This window comes from Panthera tigris, chromosome B1, assembly GCF_018350195.1.
Source record: "Panthera tigris isolate Pti1 chromosome B1, P.tigris_Pti1_mat1.1, whole genome shotgun sequence".
Lineage (NCBI taxonomy): Eukaryota > Metazoa > Chordata > Mammalia > Carnivora > Felidae > Panthera > Panthera tigris.
This window is the reverse complement of record NC_056663.1, coordinates 39379795-39403218: the sequence shown is the minus strand read 5'-3', so window position 1 is coordinate 39403218 and position 23424 is coordinate 39379795. Positions and strand designations below refer to the sequence as shown.

The 23424-nt window shown below is 42.8% G+C and overlaps 1 protein-coding gene and 1 long non-coding RNA gene across 10 annotated transcripts in view; one reads left to right on the top strand and one right to left on the bottom strand.

Moving 5' to 3' along the window:
• CSGALNACT1 (chondroitin sulfate N-acetylgalactosaminyltransferase 1) overlaps positions 1–23424 on the top strand; it is a 340488-nt gene that overhangs the window by 276891 nt on the left and 40173 nt on the right. For all 8 annotated transcript variants that reach the window (XM_042983326.1, XM_042983325.1, XM_042983324.1 and 5 more), the window contains one exon: positions 18282–18498. In XM_042983326.1, the coding sequence (XP_042839260.1) occupies positions 18282–18498 (217 nt within the window). The remainder of the gene's footprint in view (positions 1–18281; positions 18499–23424) is intronic.
• On the bottom strand, positions 8750–11293 carry LOC122237893. 2 transcript variants are annotated; one of them, XR_006216625.1, is made up of 3 exons: positions 10923–11293; positions 9022–9128; positions 8750–8937 (listed from the first exon to the last, which is right to left on the bottom strand). It is a non-coding gene; the product is annotated as an uncharacterized LOC122237893 (long non-coding RNA). The 2 variants fall into 2 exon arrangements; XR_006216626.1 differs by lacking the exon at positions 10923–11293 and adding an exon at positions 10070–10138.

The following is a 23424-nucleotide window of genomic DNA, read 5'->3' as shown; positions in this document are numbered from 1 at the left end:
GCAGACTGGAGCAGTGGTCAGCATGGCTGGATGGGAGAAAGATGTGACTGTAAGAGTCATTGTGATTTTATTAGCCACGCGTGAGAATCTGTCACATTCTAAGGCTAGTGTCTGATTACTGACAGCCTTTAGCATTTGGAAAAAGAAGTTTACTTTGATGTTTCCAGCAATGGGAAACATTTTAGGTGATTGTGCAGGGATGACACTTTGCAGGTGGAACCTACCAAGCGCATGGCCCGGTGTGCCTCTAATTAGTGAGCAAGACCCAGAGCAGTGGAGAGTGGGCGTGGGATGCATTGCTCCTGCCTGCACTTGATGCTGTGTGAAAACTTCAGTTTAACCATTTAAGAGGAGTAAAGATTCCCCCTTGGCCTCGCCAGTGTGGTCAGGTCCAGATCTCACTACTGGGGTAGACTTGGTGGGATGTGAAACAAGAGGAACGAGCCCTTGCTTGTACTCATTTTTCTCCTCAGTGCTAGATGTCAGATCTCTAGCTTAGAGAATTAAAGATACCCAGTGATGCTTCAGCATCTGAGCTGTTTGCTAGGTTTGTATAAAATACACTATCAGAATTTAAGGAGGCAACTGAAATATGCATTGCTGTAGTTATTTATAATTCAAACTGAGGAAAGTAAGCCTACAATATTGAGAATTATTCTTTAAGGGCTCTGTCACAAAGAGGTACCTCATCCTGTTGTTTATATCACACCTGTTCTTTATGAGTCCCAGTATGCAAGAAAACTCCTGAAGATAGGCATTAGTGTGATTCATGGACAGGAATCTTCTTCACCCAAGTCAAGAGATGTGGCTCTGCCTTCAGGTTCTTGTTAAATTTCATAGCTTCTGAGGGAACTTAATGCAGAATACTAACTGTCCAGGTTTTCTGTATCTGTATCTGCATGAACATCCCTTCATTCTGGGTATTTGCTTGGTTATAATTTTACTTCTTACGCTTTTGAACTGTATTCCTTTTGTGTGGCACCAAATTTCTTTGTAAGCCTCAGTTATTACAGTTAAGATATCATAAGCAAATGTAGGAGAATAAGACAGAATTAATGAGAAAAATCAGAGGGATGAAATATCCAGATCTTACAATGCAATAATAATGGAAGAGAAAGAAGAAGAAATCCAGCTGTATCAAATTATTGACATTAATAAAACCAAAGACCAGGCTACAGGGCACCTGGACCACTGACCCCCAAATAACACTTTGAGAACCCTGGTTCTCACCATGGATTGAGTCCTCCAGTCTTTAGAGGCCTTCCTCTTGGTCTACTCAGAGAAGAGACTCATATGAAGAAAGACAGCCTGGAGTCTTTTATAGCAGTGGCCCTTGAGGTGCCTTATCTATGTCAGTGACAGCTGTGAAGTCTGCCATATTTATTGGAGTGGACGGGGCCCTGGACCCAGAAGACAATTTTTACACATGTTTTATAGATGGGCCCGTCTCCAAGTGTATTTCCACCTGTCTCTTCCCCGTTCCATCTCTACATCATAACCAACCCCATCTCATAAGAGCAGTCATGCCTGAGACCATGCTCATGATGTTCTCATGCTGCCAGTATTTCGTCTTCACATTTTTTTCATGGAAGTGTCCACTGTCCAAACACTAACCACCTAAAATGGATGTTATATAACAGGGAACACCAGGGCTTATCAAGATCATTACTGGTAAGCACATGGCAAAGATGCACCATGTACTTAACGGCCCTTTTAAGGAGAATGACAAGTGCAGAGGGCTGGTTCTTTCCTGGTTTCATGTTGTTCACTCCAGTTTCATTTGACTATGAAGCTTTCGAGGGATAAAAACCTGTGTCACATTAGGCCTCTGCGACATTAACACTCCTTTACTGATGCAGTTTGGAGTAATAGAGCAGTTCAGTGGTGGAGAAAGGGGAGGCATTATTTCTGTCATTACTTAACTCCTAGCATCACTCTGAAGAGTACTAGTGCCCCGTGACTGTCTGTCAATGACTTTGCCTCCATTTGGGAATCCCTGGATGTGGAAGCATTGAAATTATATTCCCCTAGAGCAGTGCTTTTTAACCTTGGCTGCACATTACAATCTCTTGGGGTGCACAGGCTGCACTACAGACTAATTAAATCAGCCTCTTGGTTGGGGGCTGGGCATCAGTATTTTTAAAGCTCCCCAGGTGATTCCAGTGTGCCACCACAGTTATAAGCCACTGCTCTAAAGGAGTTGGCAGATCTAGAGCTGGAATAGCCTTTCAAGGAATGGTTCTTGAACCAGTACCTGTTCCAGGGGCTGGTTCCTGGAAATTGTGATACTCTTTGGTAGAACATCATGAAATATATTTGACCTCTCAAAGGTACTAGTACGTGACCTTTGTTGGGATGAGAGAATGCAAGTCTTTCTTCCCACATCCCTAGGTAATATCTCTAGGTAATGTCCCCAGGTAAGATATTGTGTGTTACACATGTACTTCTATCCACACTGCAGTCCCTATGAGATAGGTCTTTTATTCTGGTCATCCTTATTTTACAAGTGAGGACACAGGAGTAAAGGAAGGCTCAGTTGCTTGCTCAGGAATACATAACTGGAACTTGAACCTGGGAACCCTGGCTCTGGGGTCTGTGCTGCTGTCTACTGCCTCTCAGTCCCCACAGAGAGAGTGAACATTGATTCATTCAATGATGAATGAATCAACAATTTACTGAGCACCTATAATGTGCCAGGCACTAATCTAGGATGTCGAAGCACACTTACACTTTTATTATTGAACTAGGTATGGCTTAACAGATACCAGACTGTGTACCACTGTCAGAAAAATAAAGTCGATTGTTTCAAAATAATTATCCTTGGTAGATGTTCTGAGTATCATCTCTTCTATATCTAACAACCTTTTAGAGCGAGTTAACTATTTACTGGAATGTATTTTTCAAAATCTCTGAGACTTCCTTTTTAATCCATGGATTATTTAGAAGTGTGTTACTTAATTTCTAAGTGTTCAGGGATTTTCTTATCTTCCATTATTAGTTTCTACTTTGAATCCATTATGATCAGAGAGCACACTCTGTATAATTTCAATTCTTTTCAAATTTTTGGTTTGTTTTATGGCCCAAGATATAGTCTGTCTTATTGAATGTTCTATGGGTGCTTGAAAAATAAGTGTATTATGCTGTTGTTGGGTGGAATATTCTCTGTGAATGAGATCCTGTTGGTTGATTGTGCTGTTCGTATCTTCCTGATTTTGGGTTAGTGCAGGGAGAGGGGCCAGCACGGTTCCCCAGCGACTTCAACCTCATTGGGAAGAGGGTGCATGGGACAAAAACCCTGGCATGCCCTGGGTCGGGGCACTGACCAAGAAGCCATTGGCAGGCAAAGCCCTATCCAGTTGGGGGAAGACCCCGTGGCCCCATAAGGACACGCATCCACCAGGAGTGGGCCCATCAGGAAGAGCTGGGAGCCACGAGCCCTGTGTGCCACCCGGGATCCCGGCCAAGCTGCCAGCACTCCTCAGGGACTCTCTACCCGCTATGCCAAAGCTGTCTAGTGTCCAGCCAAGTAGCCCCGGGCCCAGCCTCTTCCTCCAATGCCCATCATGGGAAATTTGGGCGGGAACTCTTCCCCACGGGAGGTCTCGGGTGGCTCCAATGCCCACTGCAGCACCTCGCATGCCTCCAAGGGCCTCAGTGATTCTGACATCAACCTGAGTGCCCTCCCACATTGGAGAAAGTGGCGCATGGGCCGGCAAGAAAGAGGACCCCTCTGGGGCCCATGGAATCCTTTGAAGGAGCCACAGGTGACCTATGCTTTCCTGACAGCCCACTGCACAGGGCAGATGTTTAGGGACATGCCAGCCCTCTGGGGCAATGAGGGTGTCCCAGTCCCACAAGCTGGCTGGTGTTGCCCTGAGGCCAGCCTCCCCATCGGGCCCATGTGCCCTGGGGCCTCCGTCTACTTGCACAGGCAGCCATTCACCTCACATGGTGGGGGAAACAGCGAGACCCTGGCCATGAAGACGACGTCCCACTGAAAGACAGAAGGACACCTGGGATGTCTGGTGGTTCTCTCTGTTGCTGACAAGGGGATAGATGTTCCCAACGATAATTATAGAATTGTCTCTTTCACCTTTCATCTTCATCAGTTTTTCTTCTGTCTTTTGAGACTCTGTTGTTTGGGGTACACACGTGTAGGATCATTGTGTCTTCTCCGTGGATTGAACCTTTTATCATTTTGTGATGTCCCTCTGTCTCTAGTAATTTTCTTCATTCTTGAAGTCTGCTTTACCTCACATAGCCACTCCTTTTTTGTTAATGTTTGCATGATATATCTTTCTCCATCCTTTTTCCTTCAAGTTACCTAAGTCATTTATTGAATTTGAAGTGAGTTTTTTGTAAACAGCCTATCGTTGTGCTTGTTTGTTTCTTAACCACTCTGCCAGTCTCTCCTTTTACCTGGTATGTAGACTACTTAGACTCAAGATAATTATTGATATGTTAGTTTCTGTCTCTCAAGTTAACTATTTATATAACCGAGGTACATTTTTATTTTAGAGAATTCACCAAGAGATTAAATGCAAAATAGGTATCAGTAGCTACTTAACCAAGGGGTCTTTGTTTATTTGTGTGATGTTATAGCCGAAGTAAAAGTTTTATATCATCTACTTGAAAGGTTTTCTAGGTTAAATTTATTGTAGCCATGCTGAATTTTATGGGGTTTGGGGGTCTCAGCTGCCAACATTTGTCCATGTGTTTTGTGGACCCAGAGCTTCCTTTTTTTTCTTAGAGAGAGAGAGCTGTGCCTGTGTTCCTGTGGGGGAGGGAAGGGGCCAGAGTGAGAAGAGGAGAGAGAGACTCTTAAGCAGGCTCCACACCTAGCATGGAGCCCTGTGTGGGACTCAGGTCAATCTCACTACCCTGAGATCATGACTTGAGTTGAAATCAAGAGTTGGGTACTTAACAGACTGAGCCACCTAGGAGCCCCCAGAACTTCTTTCTGAGGAAAATTTTAGTCCTATCTGGGGAACTCTTTCTGCCCAGTTCCATACTCAGGTCCAGTGGCCTTACATTCTGGTACATGCCTAGTGAGTCACAAGGGGATGTCAGTAATACTATGAGCACAGTAACTGATAATGTTTTCATGTGCTGTTAGTGAGCAGCATAGCACATTTATGTATTTACATGCTATTATGAAATACGTTCCAGTTATTATTGCTGCAATACAAATTATCCCAGAATTTAGTTGCTTGAGGTCATCATTTTCATGTGGTAACAGATTATATGGGTCAGGGATTCAGAAAGGGCACAGTGGGGATGGCTTGTCTTGCTACAGCATGTTTGGGGCTCCATCTAGGAAGGCTAGAAGGCTGGGGCTGACAGGTAGGGGCTTGAATGGACTTGAATCATCTAAATGCTCATTCACTCCCAGGTCTGGCAGCTGGGCTATGATGTCCTGAGGACCAGGACTGCTAACTGGATTGCCTATGCATGGCTTGTCCTTGCAGTGTGGCTTCTTGATAGCATGGCAACCTCAGGGTAGTTTAACTTCTTATGTGTTCCAGAAAACAAAGTGGAAACCACATCACTTCATGTGCTCTCTTAACCAAAGCAGTCACAGACCCACACAGATTGAAGGCTGCGGGGTACAGTAGCATAGACCAAATAATCCATCATGACTTACTTGAGAAAAAATATTTAGGGAGTACCTTCTACATAGGTTAAATATTATCTATTTTTATAGATTTTCTAAGTTAAAAAAATTCCTTATATTAAACTGTCACTGGAAAACCGCCTGTCTTATAGAGCACATTGTTTTGCCTTCCTATGGAATTGTTTCTGTGCTTCAATATACATCAGTGTTATGATATGTTACTAAAGTTGCTGTAGGAATTTTATAGAGACAGTGGCTCTCTTAATCCTAAGATTACAATTGTGTTTTTTCTGAACCACATACTAATTTAACTAACAAGGGTGATAAGTGTATTGGAAGAATATAAACATGTTTGTTTATGTTTAGGATGGGAAAGGATAACAGAGCTAAGGTCTTATCTTCTGCTGCAGAGTGTATACATAAGAATGAAATGGAAAAAATTAGGAAATAGAAATATAAACTGGTTAAAAAATTGTATTTCTTTTGGTTTATTGTTATTTCGTGGACCCAGTGAGTTGTGTTTTGTTTAGTGCCTGTGTTGTACATTTGGGGAAACTGAAGCTTTGAGAATTGACTTTGTCCAAAGTCATAGAGCAAGTTAATGGTTGAATGGAATTAAAATTCATGTCTGTCTCTCTCTTGGGTCAGATTATCTCTGTAAGATCTTTCTCTGGCTTTGTTATCAAGTGTCACTTTATGACTTGCTACCTCACAGGGGTTCAGTATGACCAAAATGCAGCTTGGCATTCTGAGCAGATTAGTATATTAAAAAGGATGCTCCTGTTGGGCTGACAAACCTCACAGCTCCCACTAGTATTAAAGTTGTTTCTTAGTGTGCTTTTTACCCCAAAGGGAAAACACTTTTTACTCTCTCATTACATGTTGTGTTTTCCCTTGGTGATCAGTGGAGATGTGTATCTGTGTCTGTGTGTGTTTGTAAGGACGTGGAGGAAAGTGTGCATAGGATTCAGTCTTCCAATTGAAAGCTAACCTCAATGGCGGGGGGGGTCTTCAAAACTTTACACTGAATAGAACATACATTTTTACAGTTTAAGATTCAGATTGTTAAATTTTTCTGACAGTGGTTGCCTGAAACATAAGAAAATCCACAAACCAATATCCAAACAAAACCCAAAAATCTCTGTGGTGCCAAACAGTAAGTCCTCCTTAGTGTAACTCACAAGGCCATTGTGATTTGGAACCTGCCCTTGAGCTTCATGTCTTGCTGTGTCCTTCACCTGGCCCCTCTCTCAGCCTTACTGAACTTGTGTAGTTTTCTGAATGTACCATATTCTTCTTCTGTGCTATTGTACACTATTGAATGTGCTGGTCAGCCTGCCAGTCCTCGCACATCCTGTATGGAGTCTGCCTACTACACCGTTCTCCTCCTCAACATCGCTCAGATGCTTGCCTCTCCAGGCAGCTATTCTTAAGTCTCCCAAGCAGAAGTAGGGGTTTCTCACCATCACCCCTGGCCTTAACCACAGTGCTGTAGCTGCTCGTTTCTGGGAGTCAGTGTTTTATTCATCTTTATGTACTGTAGTCTTTTACCAATAGTGGAAAGTGCTTTTTGAGGGATTGTTGAAGGAATGAGTGACTGAATTTATGGGTTAACAGAAGCATATCCCATTATTCACTATACTCTTCCCCTTACTTACTACCCTTGTGTCCCTGGAATGTTTGGAGGACATGATATATCATTCAGATTTCACTGCCAAGGTTTGGACCTTGGGATGGGAGCTTAACTGACTGAACCACCCAGGCGCCCCTAGAATCTGTATTTTCTAAAGCTTTCCAGTTTCTACTGGCATAGACAAATACAAGTCAACTCGTGTCTATTATGGTAGAATATTGTGACCTATATTGTAGGTCTTCTGATTCTTTTCTTGCTCTTCAGCCTGCTGTGGTTTATATGTAGTTCAGAAGTTCCACAGAAATATACATATCTTCCTCCAAATGTCTAATGACTCACTCTTACAGCCTATTTTGTAAAGCTAAAATGAATTTTTACCACTGACTAATTAGATGAGTTAGTCAAATAGAATAAATACTTACAGGAGATGCAATTTCCCTGAAGCACAAAGCAGTTGATGTTGATGCTTTGAACATAGACTGTGATTCAATTTTTAAGACTAGGAAGTAGGAACCCTGTGTCATTAAATATCTTATTTAAGGTGGCACAAAGTGAACAGTGAAGCCAGAGTTAGACCGTGAGTCTCTGGCATAGATGTTGGCCAAACACAGAAGCTGTCAGCGACAGCCAGGAGACTGGGTGTGTCTGGCAGAGGGAAGGAAAGTGTTCTAAGTATGAATTATGTTAGTGATTGGGATGTAGGTGTGATATGGTAAAGGGCTTTGCTAACCAGGAAGGTTATGAGGGGGTGGTTGTAGTCAAATTGAAGGTCATGGTATCTGATAAAGGGCTATGGGATCAATGTGTTAAAAATTCCAGTCGTTATTATGCATTAGAAATGGATTTCTCCGGGTGCCTGGGTGGCTCAGTCGGTTGAGCATCCGACTTCAGCTCAGGTCATGAACTCGCAGTTTGTGAGTTCGAGCCCCGCATCAGGCTCTGTGCTGACAGCTCAGAGGCTGGAGCCTGCTTCAGATTCTGTGTGTCCCTCTCTCTCTGACCTTCCCCTGCTCATGCTCTGTCTCTCTCTGTCTCTCAAAAGTAAATAAAAATGTTTAAAAAATGTTTTTAAATAAAAAAAAGAAATGGATTTCTCAAGCAACAGTTAAAAAAATCCTATTGCAATATTCTAAAAATTTCCTTGACTTAAATATTATATATGTTAATTTGTGTATTACCAGGCTTTTTACCAGAATATTCAAGAATCCCCATATCTCTGGATCCACAATGATGATTTCTAAAAATGAGTGATTAGATTCAGCCTCCAAGCATGTTTAAGACCAGTGTAGAGCATAGCAAGAGTGGGGCTTGCACCAGAGCCCTGACCTGTCTGACCAAAAGCAGGAATGCATTAAATGGCTAATGGGGCAGAGTGGGATGACATAATAATATAATAGTAGTAATGACAGTTATTAAGGTTATTGCTATTGCTGATATCACTGAGTACTTCCCATGTACCAGGCATACATATTTGCATGTATTAATTTATTTAATCTCTACAACAGCTCTATGAAGAAATAGGTATTAATCCCATTTCTTAAAGATGAGGAAATTGCTGTCCATGAATGAATCAATAATACACTAATCTTCAAAGGTGAATTTTAAGACTGACTTTCCTGATATACTTTGGAAAGTTGATTAGCTTTCTGATGTGATCTTTATTGGTGTTTTTCTGTCCTTGATAGTCAATCTTGAAAAGAAAGGAAGAACAGAAAAGAAAGAATTATAAACACCCATTTGATGGTAAAGTTAAGTTACCTTTAAAGAGACTTACCATGACATGCTTTGAAATGCAGTGATTGCCCATCATCTTCGAGCATACCATTTGGAACCTTGAACTGGCTCCTTATTTAACTGCTATGAAGGTCTTAGTTCACCTGTCTGTAAAAGGAAATGGGTAAATGGCTTACCTCATTAGAAGGCTTTTTTTATTTGTCTTTATTTTTTGAGAGAGGTTAAGAGTGTGAGTTGGGGAAGGACAGAGGGAGGAGGAGAAGCAATCCTAAGCAGGCTCCACACCCAGGGCAGACCTGACATGGGGCTCAAACTCAATAAGGGGCTAGATCTCACTATCGTGAGATCAGGACCTGAGCCAAAATCAAGTTGTACGCTAAACCAACTGAGCCGCACAGGTGCCCCTAGGAGACTTTTTTAGAACTAAGATGAAATTTGTGAATGTGGTTTGAGAAATAGACATGGGTTGGGGAATGTAAATGCAGTACATCCTCTATTTTGGCAGTAAGTCACTTAAGTAATTGTGTACAGACAAGCTCAGCGGTTGACCAGAGACAGTAACACTGTCACATATTCTCTGCTCTTTAACCTTTTAACTCCTTCTCATTGCTGCTACCTATATCTAAAGATATCTGCTTTTCCACAGCATCCTGGATGTACAGTGTATTGGCAGGAAGTTCCCCAGCTATTCAGAAACGTGCCCCAACAATGGCCACTCTGACTTCCCTCAGATGTTTGTTCTGGAATCCCTGCAGAACTCCCTACTATCTTAGTCCTCACTGCTGTTGTCTAGCCCCTTAAACTGTCTTTAGTTCAGGGAGACATCTAGTCTGTGTAATTTTTCACCATTGGTTTCTTAAAGTTATGGAAAGAGATGGATCTACTATTTCTTCATAACAGGCCACAGTCCTTGAAGAACTCAGGGTGAAAAAGAGATCTGTGTAGTTGGGGATCTCGAGGGGCACATTATGTGGTCTGGCCAACTCAAGGGCATAGAGAGAGGGAAAGTGCAGAGGCCAACTTCCAGGGCAGCCACATCTTGGGCCTTGTCATCTCCTGGAAGAGCCCTGCTTTTTCATTAAACTTACACATCATCAGAAATCCATTTTTCCCCATGACTTCTATTATTACTTCTGACTTCACTCTCTGCATTGTTCATTCATAGTCTGAGCCATTCCGTGCCCTTTGACCTTCCTTTCCTTAGGCTTTACTCCTCCCTTTCTAGCCTGGAGTCCATGATGGATTCCTTTGGCCACTTTCTTCCCAGCCCTCCACACCTGTCCTGCAGAGCCCAGTCCTAGATCACTGTCTTGCCCCCTCCTCCACCTGTCCTTCGTGCTGCTGGAGGAAAGCCCCTGAAGGTCTATGTGTGCTGATATCAGTACAAATTTCTGATCTCCAGCCCGGCTGCACTTTGTGCTATCTCCCATCCTCTGGCCACCATCCAGGCTCCCAGCACCCCTCTCAGGGCCCATATCCACCCTTGGTCCCCTTATGACCTGGGAGGCCTGGCCTCCCTCCCACTTCACTTAGTGTTAGTTCTCATGCCTTTGTTTGGCTTCTTGCCCCAAACCTGCACTACCTGCCCCTTTGCTTTCTTATTTCTGCCCTGCTCTGGAGAGCAGGTGATACTGCTTTGTCCAAGGCCATGTCCTTTCAAGGCTGCTGGTCCCACATACCTCCCACTTTCTCATTCCATCTGTGTATCCTCATTGCCTACTTCTCTTTGTTCCTTCCTCTCAACATATGAAGGGTTGTTTCTTTTTCCTATTTTTTGTAACAAAAGAAAACACTGTCAACTCTGTAAGTTCCCTTAGTTACTGTTCTGTTGCATTCATTCCCTTCTTAGCCAGGCACCTTCCTTCCCTCCCTCCTGCCCTTCCTCTTTGCAAGGGATTTCCATTAGGGATGCAGACTTATTCTGGTTGTCCTGGTGCTTACCTTCTAGTGGTGGGAACAGTAATGAATAGGCAGGTGATGGATGAGAGGTGGCAGAGTGATGGGGCAGGGTGGGAGTGGGGAGCGAGACTAGAGAGGGCCTCTTTGAGGAGGTGGCTTTGTGAGAAGGATCCAGTTGTACCCTGGCCTGAGGGAAAGCATCCCAGGCAGAGGGGAAAGAATGGGCAAAGGTCCACAGGCAACAGTAACTCAACAACTTGAAGGAAATGAAAGGAAAATGTTCAGCTCCCTCAACTCATTCCTGCCACTTCATCTGTCATCATCCTTCATGTCTGGCTTGCAGCTCTGTCCCTTCTCTGAAGCCCTCATTGGTGAGGTCACCAGTGATCTCATACTTGCCATCCCGTGGGTCAGTTTCATCCTTGTCATACTTAACCTTGATGAGACTTGCACCACTGCAGTCCTGCACTCGCTGGCTGCCTGTGCCACCTTCTGCCTTCTGTGATTTGTCTCACTTCTCCTGGCCTCTCCACCTCCCTTGCTGATGCACACACATAACTCCTGTGGGGTTGGGACACCCCAGGCCTGCATCCCATGCTCCCTCTCCTCTCCTTACAGACGTCCTGAATGGTCTGACCCACACCCACAGCTTCAGCTTGCAGGCTGGGGACTCCCACCTCTGTGTGTCCCAGAGAAGCCAGTCTGCTGCGCTTCAGTCCCCCTCCAGCGGCTCCTGAAATCAGCCTCTCCAAAGCTTGACTCAAAACCCTTTTCTCACCTGTGGTTGGAGTCACACTGCCTTTCTCCCTCTCCCTCACTTGCTGTCCCATTTTCTAACCACGTTTTCTTGAGTTTTTTCCACTTCTCATCATCTCCCCTGGCACTGTCACAATTTAGGGCTTTGTCATTTCTTGCTGAATCATTGTGCTTCTCTCCTCATTGCAATCTGATCTCAATCCCTGTGGTCCCTCGATGCTCTGCTCCCCACCCCACTGCTGTAAGGTGATGGTGCTGAAGTGGTCCCCGTCTCCCCTGTTAACAACCCTGAGCTTCAGGTCAGAGTTCGTGCCCATGAGGATGACCTAGTGGGCCAGCATGGTGTGCCCTACCCGAGTCCCCCCAGCTTCACTTCCTACCTCTGTCCCAGACCTAGCTTTTTGCACTCCAGCCTTGCTGAACTGCCTTAGGTTTGCCATACATAACACATTGGTTTTTGCTTTTTTCTATCTCTTAGCTTATGCTGATATCTATCCATAGAATGCCCTCTCTGATTTTGCGGTCTTGGCAAACACCCACTCAGTCTTCAGTTCTGGTGAAACATCTTTTATCAAACTGTTCGCACCTTCCGGCAGGTAGACACTTCCTCCTTTCTGTTCCCTTACACCTTAGGTAGACTCTCTTAGGTGCTTATCATACATTTATGGCTGTGCTGTTTACCTATCTACCTTTCTCTCTGAAAGCACAGCGATTATGTTCATTTTTATATTTCTAATATAAAACACAATCCACAGTAAATAACCCATAGGAAAAATCAGTAAGGATCAAAATAACCATGTCACATGAATATGAAGCCTGTCAGGCTGGCGGGGACCTGGTGAGGATCCCAGCCCACCGGGGTGCTGGAATCATAACATGCCTTTGCTTTCCATTTATTGTCTGACATCTGGGAGGTTTCATGAAGTGACAGGTAGGTTGTAGTCTTGGGGGGGGGGGGGAAATGCCTCTGAAAAGAAAGTCAACTGTTAGTAGAAGTGATAAAATAAGGAGGAGCTCTAAGTAAAGTGAGATTCTTAGAAATTTCTGATAGATTAAGGACCAGGTGATGAATTTGCATAGCTCTATAACAAGAACAAATACATACCAAATGCAATAAATAGAAGTAAGACGAGGCAATTCAGGAGTTGTTTCAGCAAGGGCATCAGTCAGTGCAACTGTTTCTTATCAGACGAAAGAAATGTTTGGTGAAGGCCGAAAACCACAATAAACTTGCGTTGGGACACATCCAGAAGTTACTGTGAACGGATGCACTGTGATGCAGCAGAAAGCAAGGCTCATACGGACATTACCCTACCTGAGGAAGAGCTTTAGAGTGGTCACTTTTTATTCGGTTTTTATGGGGAGAATTTCTTATGTAGAGTACCTGAGCATTTGAAGGTTCAGGGCACTCTCAGGAACATCTCTTTCACAATGTCAGATGTCTACTATTTTCCCTAAGAAAACAGAGCCAGCAACAGATGGCACTGTAATAATGTCTCGTTTATCCCACAGGGTCTGGGAATGAGGTACATATTCCTGCTAAGCAGAATTTTCTAACTGAAAATCACTAAAGCACCAGAATAGTTAAAAATTAATGTTAGGAGTAAAATCTTTCTCGGGTATTTCTGTTTGTCTTCTTGAATAGGAGTAAGGAGAATATGCTCTTACAGTGATATATTCAAGGCAAGTTACATGAGTGTTTTTTCTTTATATTCAGTGTCTCAGACATTTTAATTAAAAACAAATAATGTTCTGCCTCCCCCGCACTGTTGTCAGGAGACCACTAGGTACTACTGTCAGCGTTTCTGCCAGTTCTAGATTCCCTTTTCCCATACACTCTTCTTTTGTTGGTAGAAAGATTTTTTTATGAGAATTCCTCTTAAAATTTACTACTTTGAATGTGTTGTAGACTATGAATTTAGATGATTATTGTTTAATAACTGTTACAATTGTGCGTGAAAGTAAAAGAAAAGTTCTAAGGGTGGATGTGAAGATTATCTGTGGGTAAATGAGCCAAACAGTGGTTTTTATGACAGACTTTATATTGTTTATTCTGACTTCTGCATGGTCCTGCATCTCTGCTCTGAGCTGTTAATGTCAAATATGAAAAGTGACCTCTAGGGAGCAAACCCTCACACATGGTATGTTCCAGTCAGGCATTAAAAAGTGTGGTGAACACAGGCAGATCACAACTGCCCTGTGACTCAGTTTATTCACCTGTAGAATGACAAGGCTGGCCTAGATGATCTCCAAAGTCCTTAGGGGCCAAAAAACTAGTTCAGCAATGAAAAGTTTAAAATCTCTGAAGACCAGAGTGTTTGGAGGATTGAATGGCCACTTTGGATTGAGAACGTCATGGGAATCCTCCCAAAGGAGGAGGGTCAGATTTAGGAGGGCAAAAAAGGTAGACTGGTGGGAAAATGTGTCTTGAGAAAATTCAAGGCCTTTTCAGCAGTTATTGTGGTAAAGTATACGTAAAATTTACCATTTTAACTATTTTTAAGTGTACAGTCCAGTGACATTAAGCATATTCACATTATTGTGTCACCATCACACTACCCATTTCTAGAACCTTTTCATCATGTCAGACTGAAACTCTGTGCCCATTATATACTGACTCCCCATTTCCTGCTCCCCCAATCCCTGGTAACCACCAGCCTGCTTTCTGTCTCTAGGAATTTGACTAATCTAGATTCCTCATATAAGTGGACCCATACAATATCTGTCCTTTTGTGTCTGGCTTATTTCACCAAGCACGTGGTTTAGGGTTCATCCATGTTGTGGCATGTGTCAGAATCCCATTCCTTTTTAAGGCTGGGTCGTAGTCCATTGTGTGTGTCTACTGTGTTGTGTCCATTCATCTCTCGGTTGAGGTTTGGGCTGTTGCCATCTTTTGGTATTATAAGCAGTGCGTGTATGAACATGTGTGCACAAGTATCTCTTCAAGTCTCTGCTTTCATTTCTTTTGGGTACATACCCAGAAGTGGAACTGCTGGATCATATGTTGATCCCATGTTTAGCTTTTTGAAGAACTGCCAAACTCTTCTCCATTGTGGCTGTACCATTTTCCCACCAGCTTTTCAGGAGGGTTCCAGTTTCTCCAAGGGGAAAAAGTAGTTGTAAATGCTCATTGTGAAGCAGCTTGCCTAGAGCCCATATTTCTCGTGAGGCAGGGATAAGGCCTGCAGTTAGGATAGCACACTGAGGTCACATTATGGAGGGTCTTGAAGGCCTGGACATGGGGTTGGTACTTTATTCTCTAGGCTCTAAGAAGCTTGTGAGAGAGAAGCAGGATTAGAATGGTACTGTAGGAAGGCTGAGGGCCACAGGATATGTCAGGATGGATTGGGTCCTGGAAGTAGGACACGGGTTGGCAGAGGATTGTAGTTATTGTGCTGGGAGACCTGACCCAGGCTCCATGTGGGAAGGTAGGAAAGGCAGGGATGACAGTGGAGAAACTTCTGGGATCAGCAGTGCAGGACTGGGCCACAACCTATGCACATATATTGAGTGAAGGTAGCAGGAGTGTGAGGGTAAGGAGTCGTACCTCCTTGACCTCCAGCATCTTGATTTCTGAGGTCCTATGTTGAGGACAGGTTTTAGAGAGGGGGCCTATATCTGGTTAGCTCCTGGCCTGCTAAAGGGACAGCCATTTGCTGCAGACCAGGGAACTATACCTTGGATGCCTGGAGGTATCCCCATGTAGTTGGTCATCCTAGAGTCTGGTGTCCTTGAGTAGAATAAGATTTTACTTACAAGCACTAAGAACCTTGCTCAGGAAACAGAAACACCAAACTGAAAGTAAACTTAGCATCTATGGAGAGAAAGAAGGGGAAAGAGGGTGCCAGTTAGGGTATCTAAACCAAAATCTAAGCTCGCTGTGAAGTTCTTATTTTGATCTCTAATTAACATAATGCATAAAAATGATGCAATCCTATGCAAAGCTGGTTTGCTTTGCATTTGCTGGTGTGCATGCCACCTCACTGGCTGAAAAATAATTTCTGTCTCAGAAGGCTTCTGTCCCCCTTTTCTCTCAGCCCCTTTGTGTTTCCACCACTGAAGATTTCCAGGAGGCACAGGGATCCATTAAGGAGTGGTCCTTTGTGTTACAATCAGACTGAGGGGGCCTGTGTGCAGGTGTGGGAGGATGTGCCTGCGGGTGTGGTGGGTGGGTGGCTAGGTGTGGGTTTTAGTGGACACAGGTTGCAAGAGAGTTTTAAATAACTTATTTAAAATAGAGGGAATTAAGAGATCTGAATCAGATTTATAAGACATCATTAATTTAATTAGGCAAAGTATGGGGAAATACGCTAAAAAGTTGATGTAATAACTGTTTCGAGTCATGGGATGTAGAAGACGATGAGGAAGCAGCTGACATTGTGGTGAGCAAGATTAGCCTGGCTGCTCTGGCCTTCCCAGTAAGGAGTGCCAGGCCTGGAAACCATTTTAACAAAGCTGCCACCCTGTCGCACCCAGGCTGATGATACATGCTCTGCGAAAGGCAGCTCCTCTTATGTGCTGGAGAATCATTATGATAAGAACTATTACATTCTCTGGGTTCTTTGTAAGTAGATGTCCATCTTCTCAGATGGGTTTGTGTATGTTTCTACCTGTATTCTCAAATATGTGGGTTCAGATGTTTTATGATTCTTATCCCTATCTAATGCTGAGAAAGAAAGTGACTCAGTTAAAAAACAATCTTTGGCTCACATACGTTTTTATCTGCATGTTAAACTGTCAGCAGCCTTTTGCAGGTTTCTTGCTGTGTGAAAAAGGTATGCTTGCTGACCCCAATAACAGAAGTTTGACAAGGCACAGCCAGCGACCCCTGGCAGGCCTGTTTCAGCTGTGCAGACACGCTCCATTAGCAAATGCAACTCCTTGCTGACTCGCCCAGCCTTATTTTTGCCCTGGAATTTGGTGGTTTCCCCAGCTGCTGTAGACAACAGTTAGAGGTGGGGAAGAGCCTGTTTCCTCCACAAGCACGAATTGCCTGAAAGAATTAACAGACTTTGAAAGGAACCACTTCACGTTTTCAGAGAAGTCCTTTGAGCTTCCCAAGAAATGAACCTTCTTCTTTCTTCCATGAATGACCCCTGAAGGGACTCTGGATTCTGTTCCAGCATGAGCTCAGCAAAACCTCTCTCAGCTGCCCTGATTCTCAGAGCCATTGAGCAGTATGCCCTGTTACCCAAGGAAGCGATGGAGGCTTCCGAAGAGAAGTCAGTCCTTGTAACTCTGTGCTCTGGTCCTTAAATCATCCGGACTGGCTGCCAGCAGGTTGCGCATTTGGAATCTTGAGGCAGGCCCCTGGGACAGCTGTGAGAAATGAGACTACCTTGAAAATCTGCAGTACCAAACTCCACCTCTTTGTGGCACCTGAAGGAGATCCAGACTTTGAACAGGATCAAAGAGGCTGTAAACAGGAAAAGGGCTGTAAAAGGAAAAGCTCCTATTCTGCAGAGTGAGGAAGAGAACCCAGCAGTGTTTGTGGAGAAGTCCTGTTATGCCCACAAGAGAAGAGGGAGTGAGGAAGAAAGGAGGGGTGCTTTATCAGAGGCGTCGAGAGCTATGACTCCCCGCAGGCGGGTATTTCCCTGAGATGTACTTTTGTAGCTTCTCCCAAGACTGGAAGGTGCATTCTAGCTAATGTGGGGATTAAGAGGAGGGAAGAAAGATGGAATAGAAAACATGGCAAGTCAGAGGTGAAAGATAAGGGAGATTATCTGGTGATTGGCTGGATTTTTGCAAGATTCTTCTGACTATAGGAAAAACACCCACAATTACCAGTGATGTTGGACAGGCAATGGGACCTAGGCAGCAGGGAATCGTTTGCTTATTTGATAGAAAAATTCTGTTGGATCAGGCCTTTAGGAGGTTCATCCTGAGAGTTGACAGGTCACAACTTCAACCTGACAAATAAGACCGTGGTGTTTTAGTACAAGTGACATGGTGTAGAGCTTATTTGGGGGCGGGGTGTAAATAGATCTCCCAAGTAGTCTGGCTCTGGAGCACTGAGCTGTGCTGCTCCTCAGAGTTAGGAAGGACAATATGAAATTAAATAAGATGTGCACCTGCCATTGTGTTGGGTATCTTATGTGTTGTGTGCTTTAATGCTTCCAGAAACTTGCACAGCGCCACTCTAAAGTACCCCCAAAATTGCTATGGTCAGTTCATCTGAAATGGCTATAATATCTAAGAGATAATTTTAACATTCTTTTAAAATTAAGTAGGTAGAATAATTATAATATTTATCTAGTCATCTTGCTGAAAGTGTGGATAATAGCAGAAAAGAAAAAAAAAAGCACGCCATTCCACATCACAGCCAATCTTATTTTGGCATATTTCCTTACAGTCCTTTTTTGAATGCCTCTAGTATAAATACAGTTTTGTATCTGACATTACAAACTTTTTTCCATGTTTATGAAGCTCTTCAGAAATGTGATTTTTAAATTGATGGGATTTTGATTTCTTTGGGGATTTTTTAACACGGGAGCATTTGGGGTTTTCTAATAGTTATTGTATGTAGAGATTTCATCTTAATTTAATGTTTTCAAAGGCGCATTTTGTGCTAGATCTCAGCTATAAAAAACACTCAGCAGCCAAGGTTAATTTTTGAAACTATCCTTGTATTTCTGTTGACAGGGATCTACCGCACCGAAAGGGATAAAGGCACTCTGTATGAGCTCACCTTCAAAGGGGAGCAGAAGCACGAATTCAGACGACTTGTGTTGTTTCGACCATTTGGCCCTATCATGAAAGTAAAACAAGAAAAGCTCAACATGGCCAACACACTCATCAACGTTATCGTGCCACTGGCAAAGAGGGCGGACAAGTTCCGGCAGTTCATGCAGAATTTCAGGTTTGTTTGTTGGTACATACCTCCCTTCCTCACTGTGGTGTGTGTTTAATGCTGATATCATTTCCCGGCATTTCCTGCATTTCCCCTGCCCAATACAAAGGCCCCTTTCTCTTCTTGTTCAACTGTTTTCTTCATATAAAGTTTATCATTTGTATTTGCCTTTCCCTAAAGCAACCAGAAAACTGCCAGACAAGCAGATTTACTTTAAGAAATGAAAATTCGGAAGGGTGGCTTTTCATCAGGATCTGCAAAGATGGCTCACTGCCTGCTGTGTTCAGGCCTAGCTTGAGTTTGGGCTCAGGTTTGGGGACAGCCAGGGGCATGAGTGAGGCCTCTCCCAGACTCTGGAAAGCCATCATCCCCATGGCCCGTGGACTTAGATAGAGGATGTGCGCCTTCAGCTGCAGAAAGCCTTAGTTAGTTGTCCTGCTCCTGCAGCGGCTGCCATGGGTTGAATCAGAATCCATTTTTTATTCTAACCTACATCTCCTCAGAGATTAAATTTAGAATTATGCCAAGAAGTTTCCAAGCACTCATTTTTGTAGCTACTCAAGAAGACGAAGTGCGATTTTATTTTCAGATGCAGTAATGTAGTTTTTACATATGTGTCTTCAAGCTCTCTATTGTGCAGTGTTGGCTCTTGTAAGCCGTTACGACTAACATTTCCTACATTGGTCAGGATTAATTAGCTCACTTAGCTAGCCAGCTTATTTTAAAGATTATATGTGTTAATATGTGTCTAATTATAATCTTGGAAGATCAAAATTTATTTTTAGTCTTTTATCATTAAATTCACATTATTAAAAGCTGGTAATGCTCAGTAGAAGGGTGTGGTTGATACTTCTCAAAATTCTAGATAACGAATGAAGTCTTTTTAAAATTTTACATTTGAAGACCAGCCCTTCTCTAAATAAATTTTAGGGTCAGAATTCAACAGTTTTAGAAGAGGCCTTTGTAAATCACCTGGTCATCCCTGACACATGTTCTCTGTGCCATGTAACTGCCTCCTTCACCAGGCAGGCTGCTCTGTTGTTGACCAGCTTCAGATATAAAGCTGGCTATTATTTGGACCTGCAGTCCACCTGCCTGTGATTTATACTCTGTGGGTCTAGTTCTAGTCTCTGAGGAAATGACTGAACTAATCCATTTCCTCTTATACATGATAGGCTTTTAGATCTTTAAAGACAGCTATCAGAATGTCTGTTGTCTTTTCTTCTCCAGGTTCAGGAGTTGTGCCTTCAGTTGTGATACCATGCAGAGTAGGGTGGGCTGATCTTTTCAACTGTTCCTGATTTGTAGGTACCCTCTGCGACCATCACTTGAGTGTTGTCAGTGTCCTCTGACTCCAGTAGTAAAGTGTCTATGGAGCTTTGGCTACTCGCAGCCTTCCTTCGGTGTTTCTGTGTTCCCTGCATTCTCTTTAGGATGTCAGAGTGCTGCTGGTTGATTAAGCATGATTTCCTGAGAAGGACTGAACCTGTGGTTGGCACTGGGCATTAAGTCAAATCATTGCTCCCAGCAGCTGGTGTGCCCATTTCTAGCACTAGTTGACAGTGAGTTTCTTTGGCTAGGAAGCTGCCTAGAGCTTGCCAGATTATGGGCCCTGAAATCTGTGTCATCCAGTCATGAAGGCCAGTCACTGTGCGTGCTGGGCTTGGCAAGGTAGAGCTCGTGCTAAAGGAGTGTCTGCTCAGTCCTCTGCGTGGGACTCTGGGGCCTGGAGTAGCAGGATTCTCTTGGTTATATATGACTGGATTGCAAATATTTAATAATAGGAATAAAACTAGAAGAGAAGTATTGTTGAAAAAGATAAAATGACTAGTTTACCAGTCTCCAACATTGAGATGATGAAATGAAATGTAATGTTAATGTTACATTTCTAGTTAAAATATCTAGTTAATGTTTTAAAATGTGGTACATAGGCAGGAGAGGGTGGGTGGGAAGGCTTGCTACTTGGGTAGGGTATTTGGAAGGCCTGTGTGTGCCAGACACTTGACCAGATATAGGGGTAAAGAGATGAGCTCCAGAGATGGTGCCTGCATTCAGGTGGACTAGCATCCACTTGAAGGGAGCTAGGAGCTCCAGGAGAAATGGAGACCAGGGGCAGTGGGCCATAAGAAAGCCTTCCCAGGACAGAGGACACTCAGAAACTCTAGGGGTTTCTGAGTGTGTTGGGTCTCTGAAAAAATGAGATGAGAAAGGGTACTCAATCCTGAGAGTATTTAATTCTGTGTCAGAACTAGTAGAGGTGGATTTCAAAGCAGCCAGCAGAGAATGGATTGTTCAGTGTATGACCTTAGGACAACTAATCATAGCAGAAAAAATTTAATTCTTATTGCATACCAGAACTCAAAGTAAACACCGCTCAATTAAATATTTAAATAGAATTAATATAAATATAAGAGTATTGGAGAAAATACAAGGGTCTATTTATTAAATATTTGATATTGTCTTTATGAAATCCCTTCCATCCCAAGATTAGAAGATACTAACTCTGGTTGGCCCTGAAGATGGCATCATGAGTGACTTTTGTTTCCTTCTTTTGAATTCTGGTTTGTAAATTTTTATGTAGTTACCATATGTTTTATGTTTTGTTTAAAAATTCAACGAAAGATTTTATTTTTGGCTGTTATAATTTAAACATGGATTTTTAGTTTATAAAAGTGATATATAACTATTATAAGATATTGAAACAATACAGAACACAAGGAATGAATTATTTAAAAACTCCCAGCCTTCCCTCCCCCAATTAATCATTCTTAACATTAATTAAACTCCATTATAGGTACTTTTCTTTGAATATATGCACATAGAAGAATAACTTGCTAACTAGAAATAATTTAATATAACATGAGATATACTATATATTCTGTTTGTAAATAAATAATTACAATTTTACCTGACTTAATTTATAGAAACAAATCTGAAGTATAACTGAAGAAATTTCTGGTCTTTAAGAAAATGTTTCTCATTTGAATTCTCTCTCTCCCTTGCTCTCTGCCCCTCCCCCACGCTGTCCTGGTCTCTCTCAAATAAATAAACTTAAAAAAAAAACAAAAAGAAAATGTTTTTCTGCTGTAAGAGGTAATTAGTTCTGAAGAGATCTCTGTAAAAAATTTAAAAAAAAAAGGTTTCGCAAAACAGAAAATATTGGAATTACTATGTATTTTTTTGCTGCGTATTTTTAACTTTAGAACAGATTGACTGAAAAATTACAATAACAAGAGGAAATCAGCAGTTATACTTTCTCCCTCTCCTACATCCCATTTATTGTTTTTACCTCATCAGGGTTTGCAGCCTTTACGTTCTGTTTTGCAACCACAGAGCTGGTATTTGGGTGGGTTTTGTGTCCTTGCCAGCAGCCCTGGCAGGAGTGGCTGCAGTCCTGAGGTCATGGTTGGCTATGGTGCACAGGCAAGAAAGGTTTTCTAGAAGCATTGTAAATTAGAGGCCCCTGGGTGGCTCAGCTGGTTTGGTGTCTGACTTTGGCTCAGGTCATGGTCTTGTGGTCCGTGAGTTCGAGCCCCGTGTTGGGCTTTGTGCTGTCAGCTCAGAACCTGGAGCTTGCTTCAGATTCTGTGTCTCCTTCTCTTCCTGCACCCGCCTTGCTCTTGTTCTGTCTCTCAAAAATAAATAAACATTAAAAAAATTATAAAAAAGAGGAAGGGTTGTAAGTGCTTGAGAGTAGAGTCTGCGTGTGGTCATTTTAGTTTAAGGATCACTTGGCTGGACTTAAAATCCTCAGGATACTCTTTCCTCAGGACGTTGTAGACATTCCTCTGGCATCCAATGATACTGTGGAGAAGCGTCAGGACGACTTTTTTGGTCTCTCCCGAGAATGACTTCCTTTTGCCTGAAGAATTCCTTCTTTAGTCTTGAATCCTAATAGCTTAATCAGGACAGATCTCCTCTCAGTGTCTGTTGTTTTCTGAGATTTTCCTGTGGTTAATCGAGTTTTCTTTTTTGTTTTGTGGATTCTTCCATGTCAGGAAATTTTTTTGGTGTTTTAATTGTGAATACCTCTCCTGCTCAGCTTGTTGGTGTCTCTGCTTTACAGACACAGTTGCGTATTTCACAGACCTCCCCCATTTATCAGCTTCTCTCTGTTTTGTAATCCTTCGTCTATTATCTGCTTTTACATAGCCTTTCCTTTTAGGTGAGTAATTTGGTTTTCAGATGTCTCTATTTTGTACCTTGCTATTTTTAGTTTATCACTTTTGTCTGTTCGGGCTCTCAACTCACTTTCTCAGCACAGAATGTGCCTTTTAATATGTTGTTTTTATCATTGCTTCTTTGAATTTTTTATTGAATTCACATTATTAAGGAAGTGTGAAACATTTGTAAGACGTTTTCTTCTGTTTGAATTGTATTTTCTTCCAGACTAGGTTTTTTTTTTTAATGCTATTGCTTTCTTAGTAATCTCTTTTTCTTTCTTCCTTAAACTGTGTTACTGTTCCTGAAGCACGGTTTCTGTGAGGTGTCTCTTCAGCCTCCTTCTGCATGGCATGCAGATGGCCACACAGGCCATTTGCTCTGACTTTGTGTGGATGGGTTCTCCTTGCCTACCTCCCCAACTTGATGGAGAACTGTTTGTATCCCACTCCTGGCTGTGTTCTGAGGGTAGTGTATTTGTTTTATTTGCTGTATTTGCAGTCTCCCAAGAACACGGGAAGAGAGAAAGAACTCAGTGGAGGCTTTGTACAGCTTTTGTTGAAGATTCCCAATTCCTGTGGCTCTTCTGTGCCCTGGGATGGATGTGAGCTGTGCTAGGCTCACTCTGTCTAGTGGTGGATGGGTCTTTGTACTAGAGTGGAAGATGATTTGGCTCTCAGAACAGGCCCTCAGTGGAGGGCTGAGGCCTGAAACATCAGAGAGAATCAGCTCTCTTTGCTTACTTTTCTTACCTTCACCTATTGTCTTCAGCAG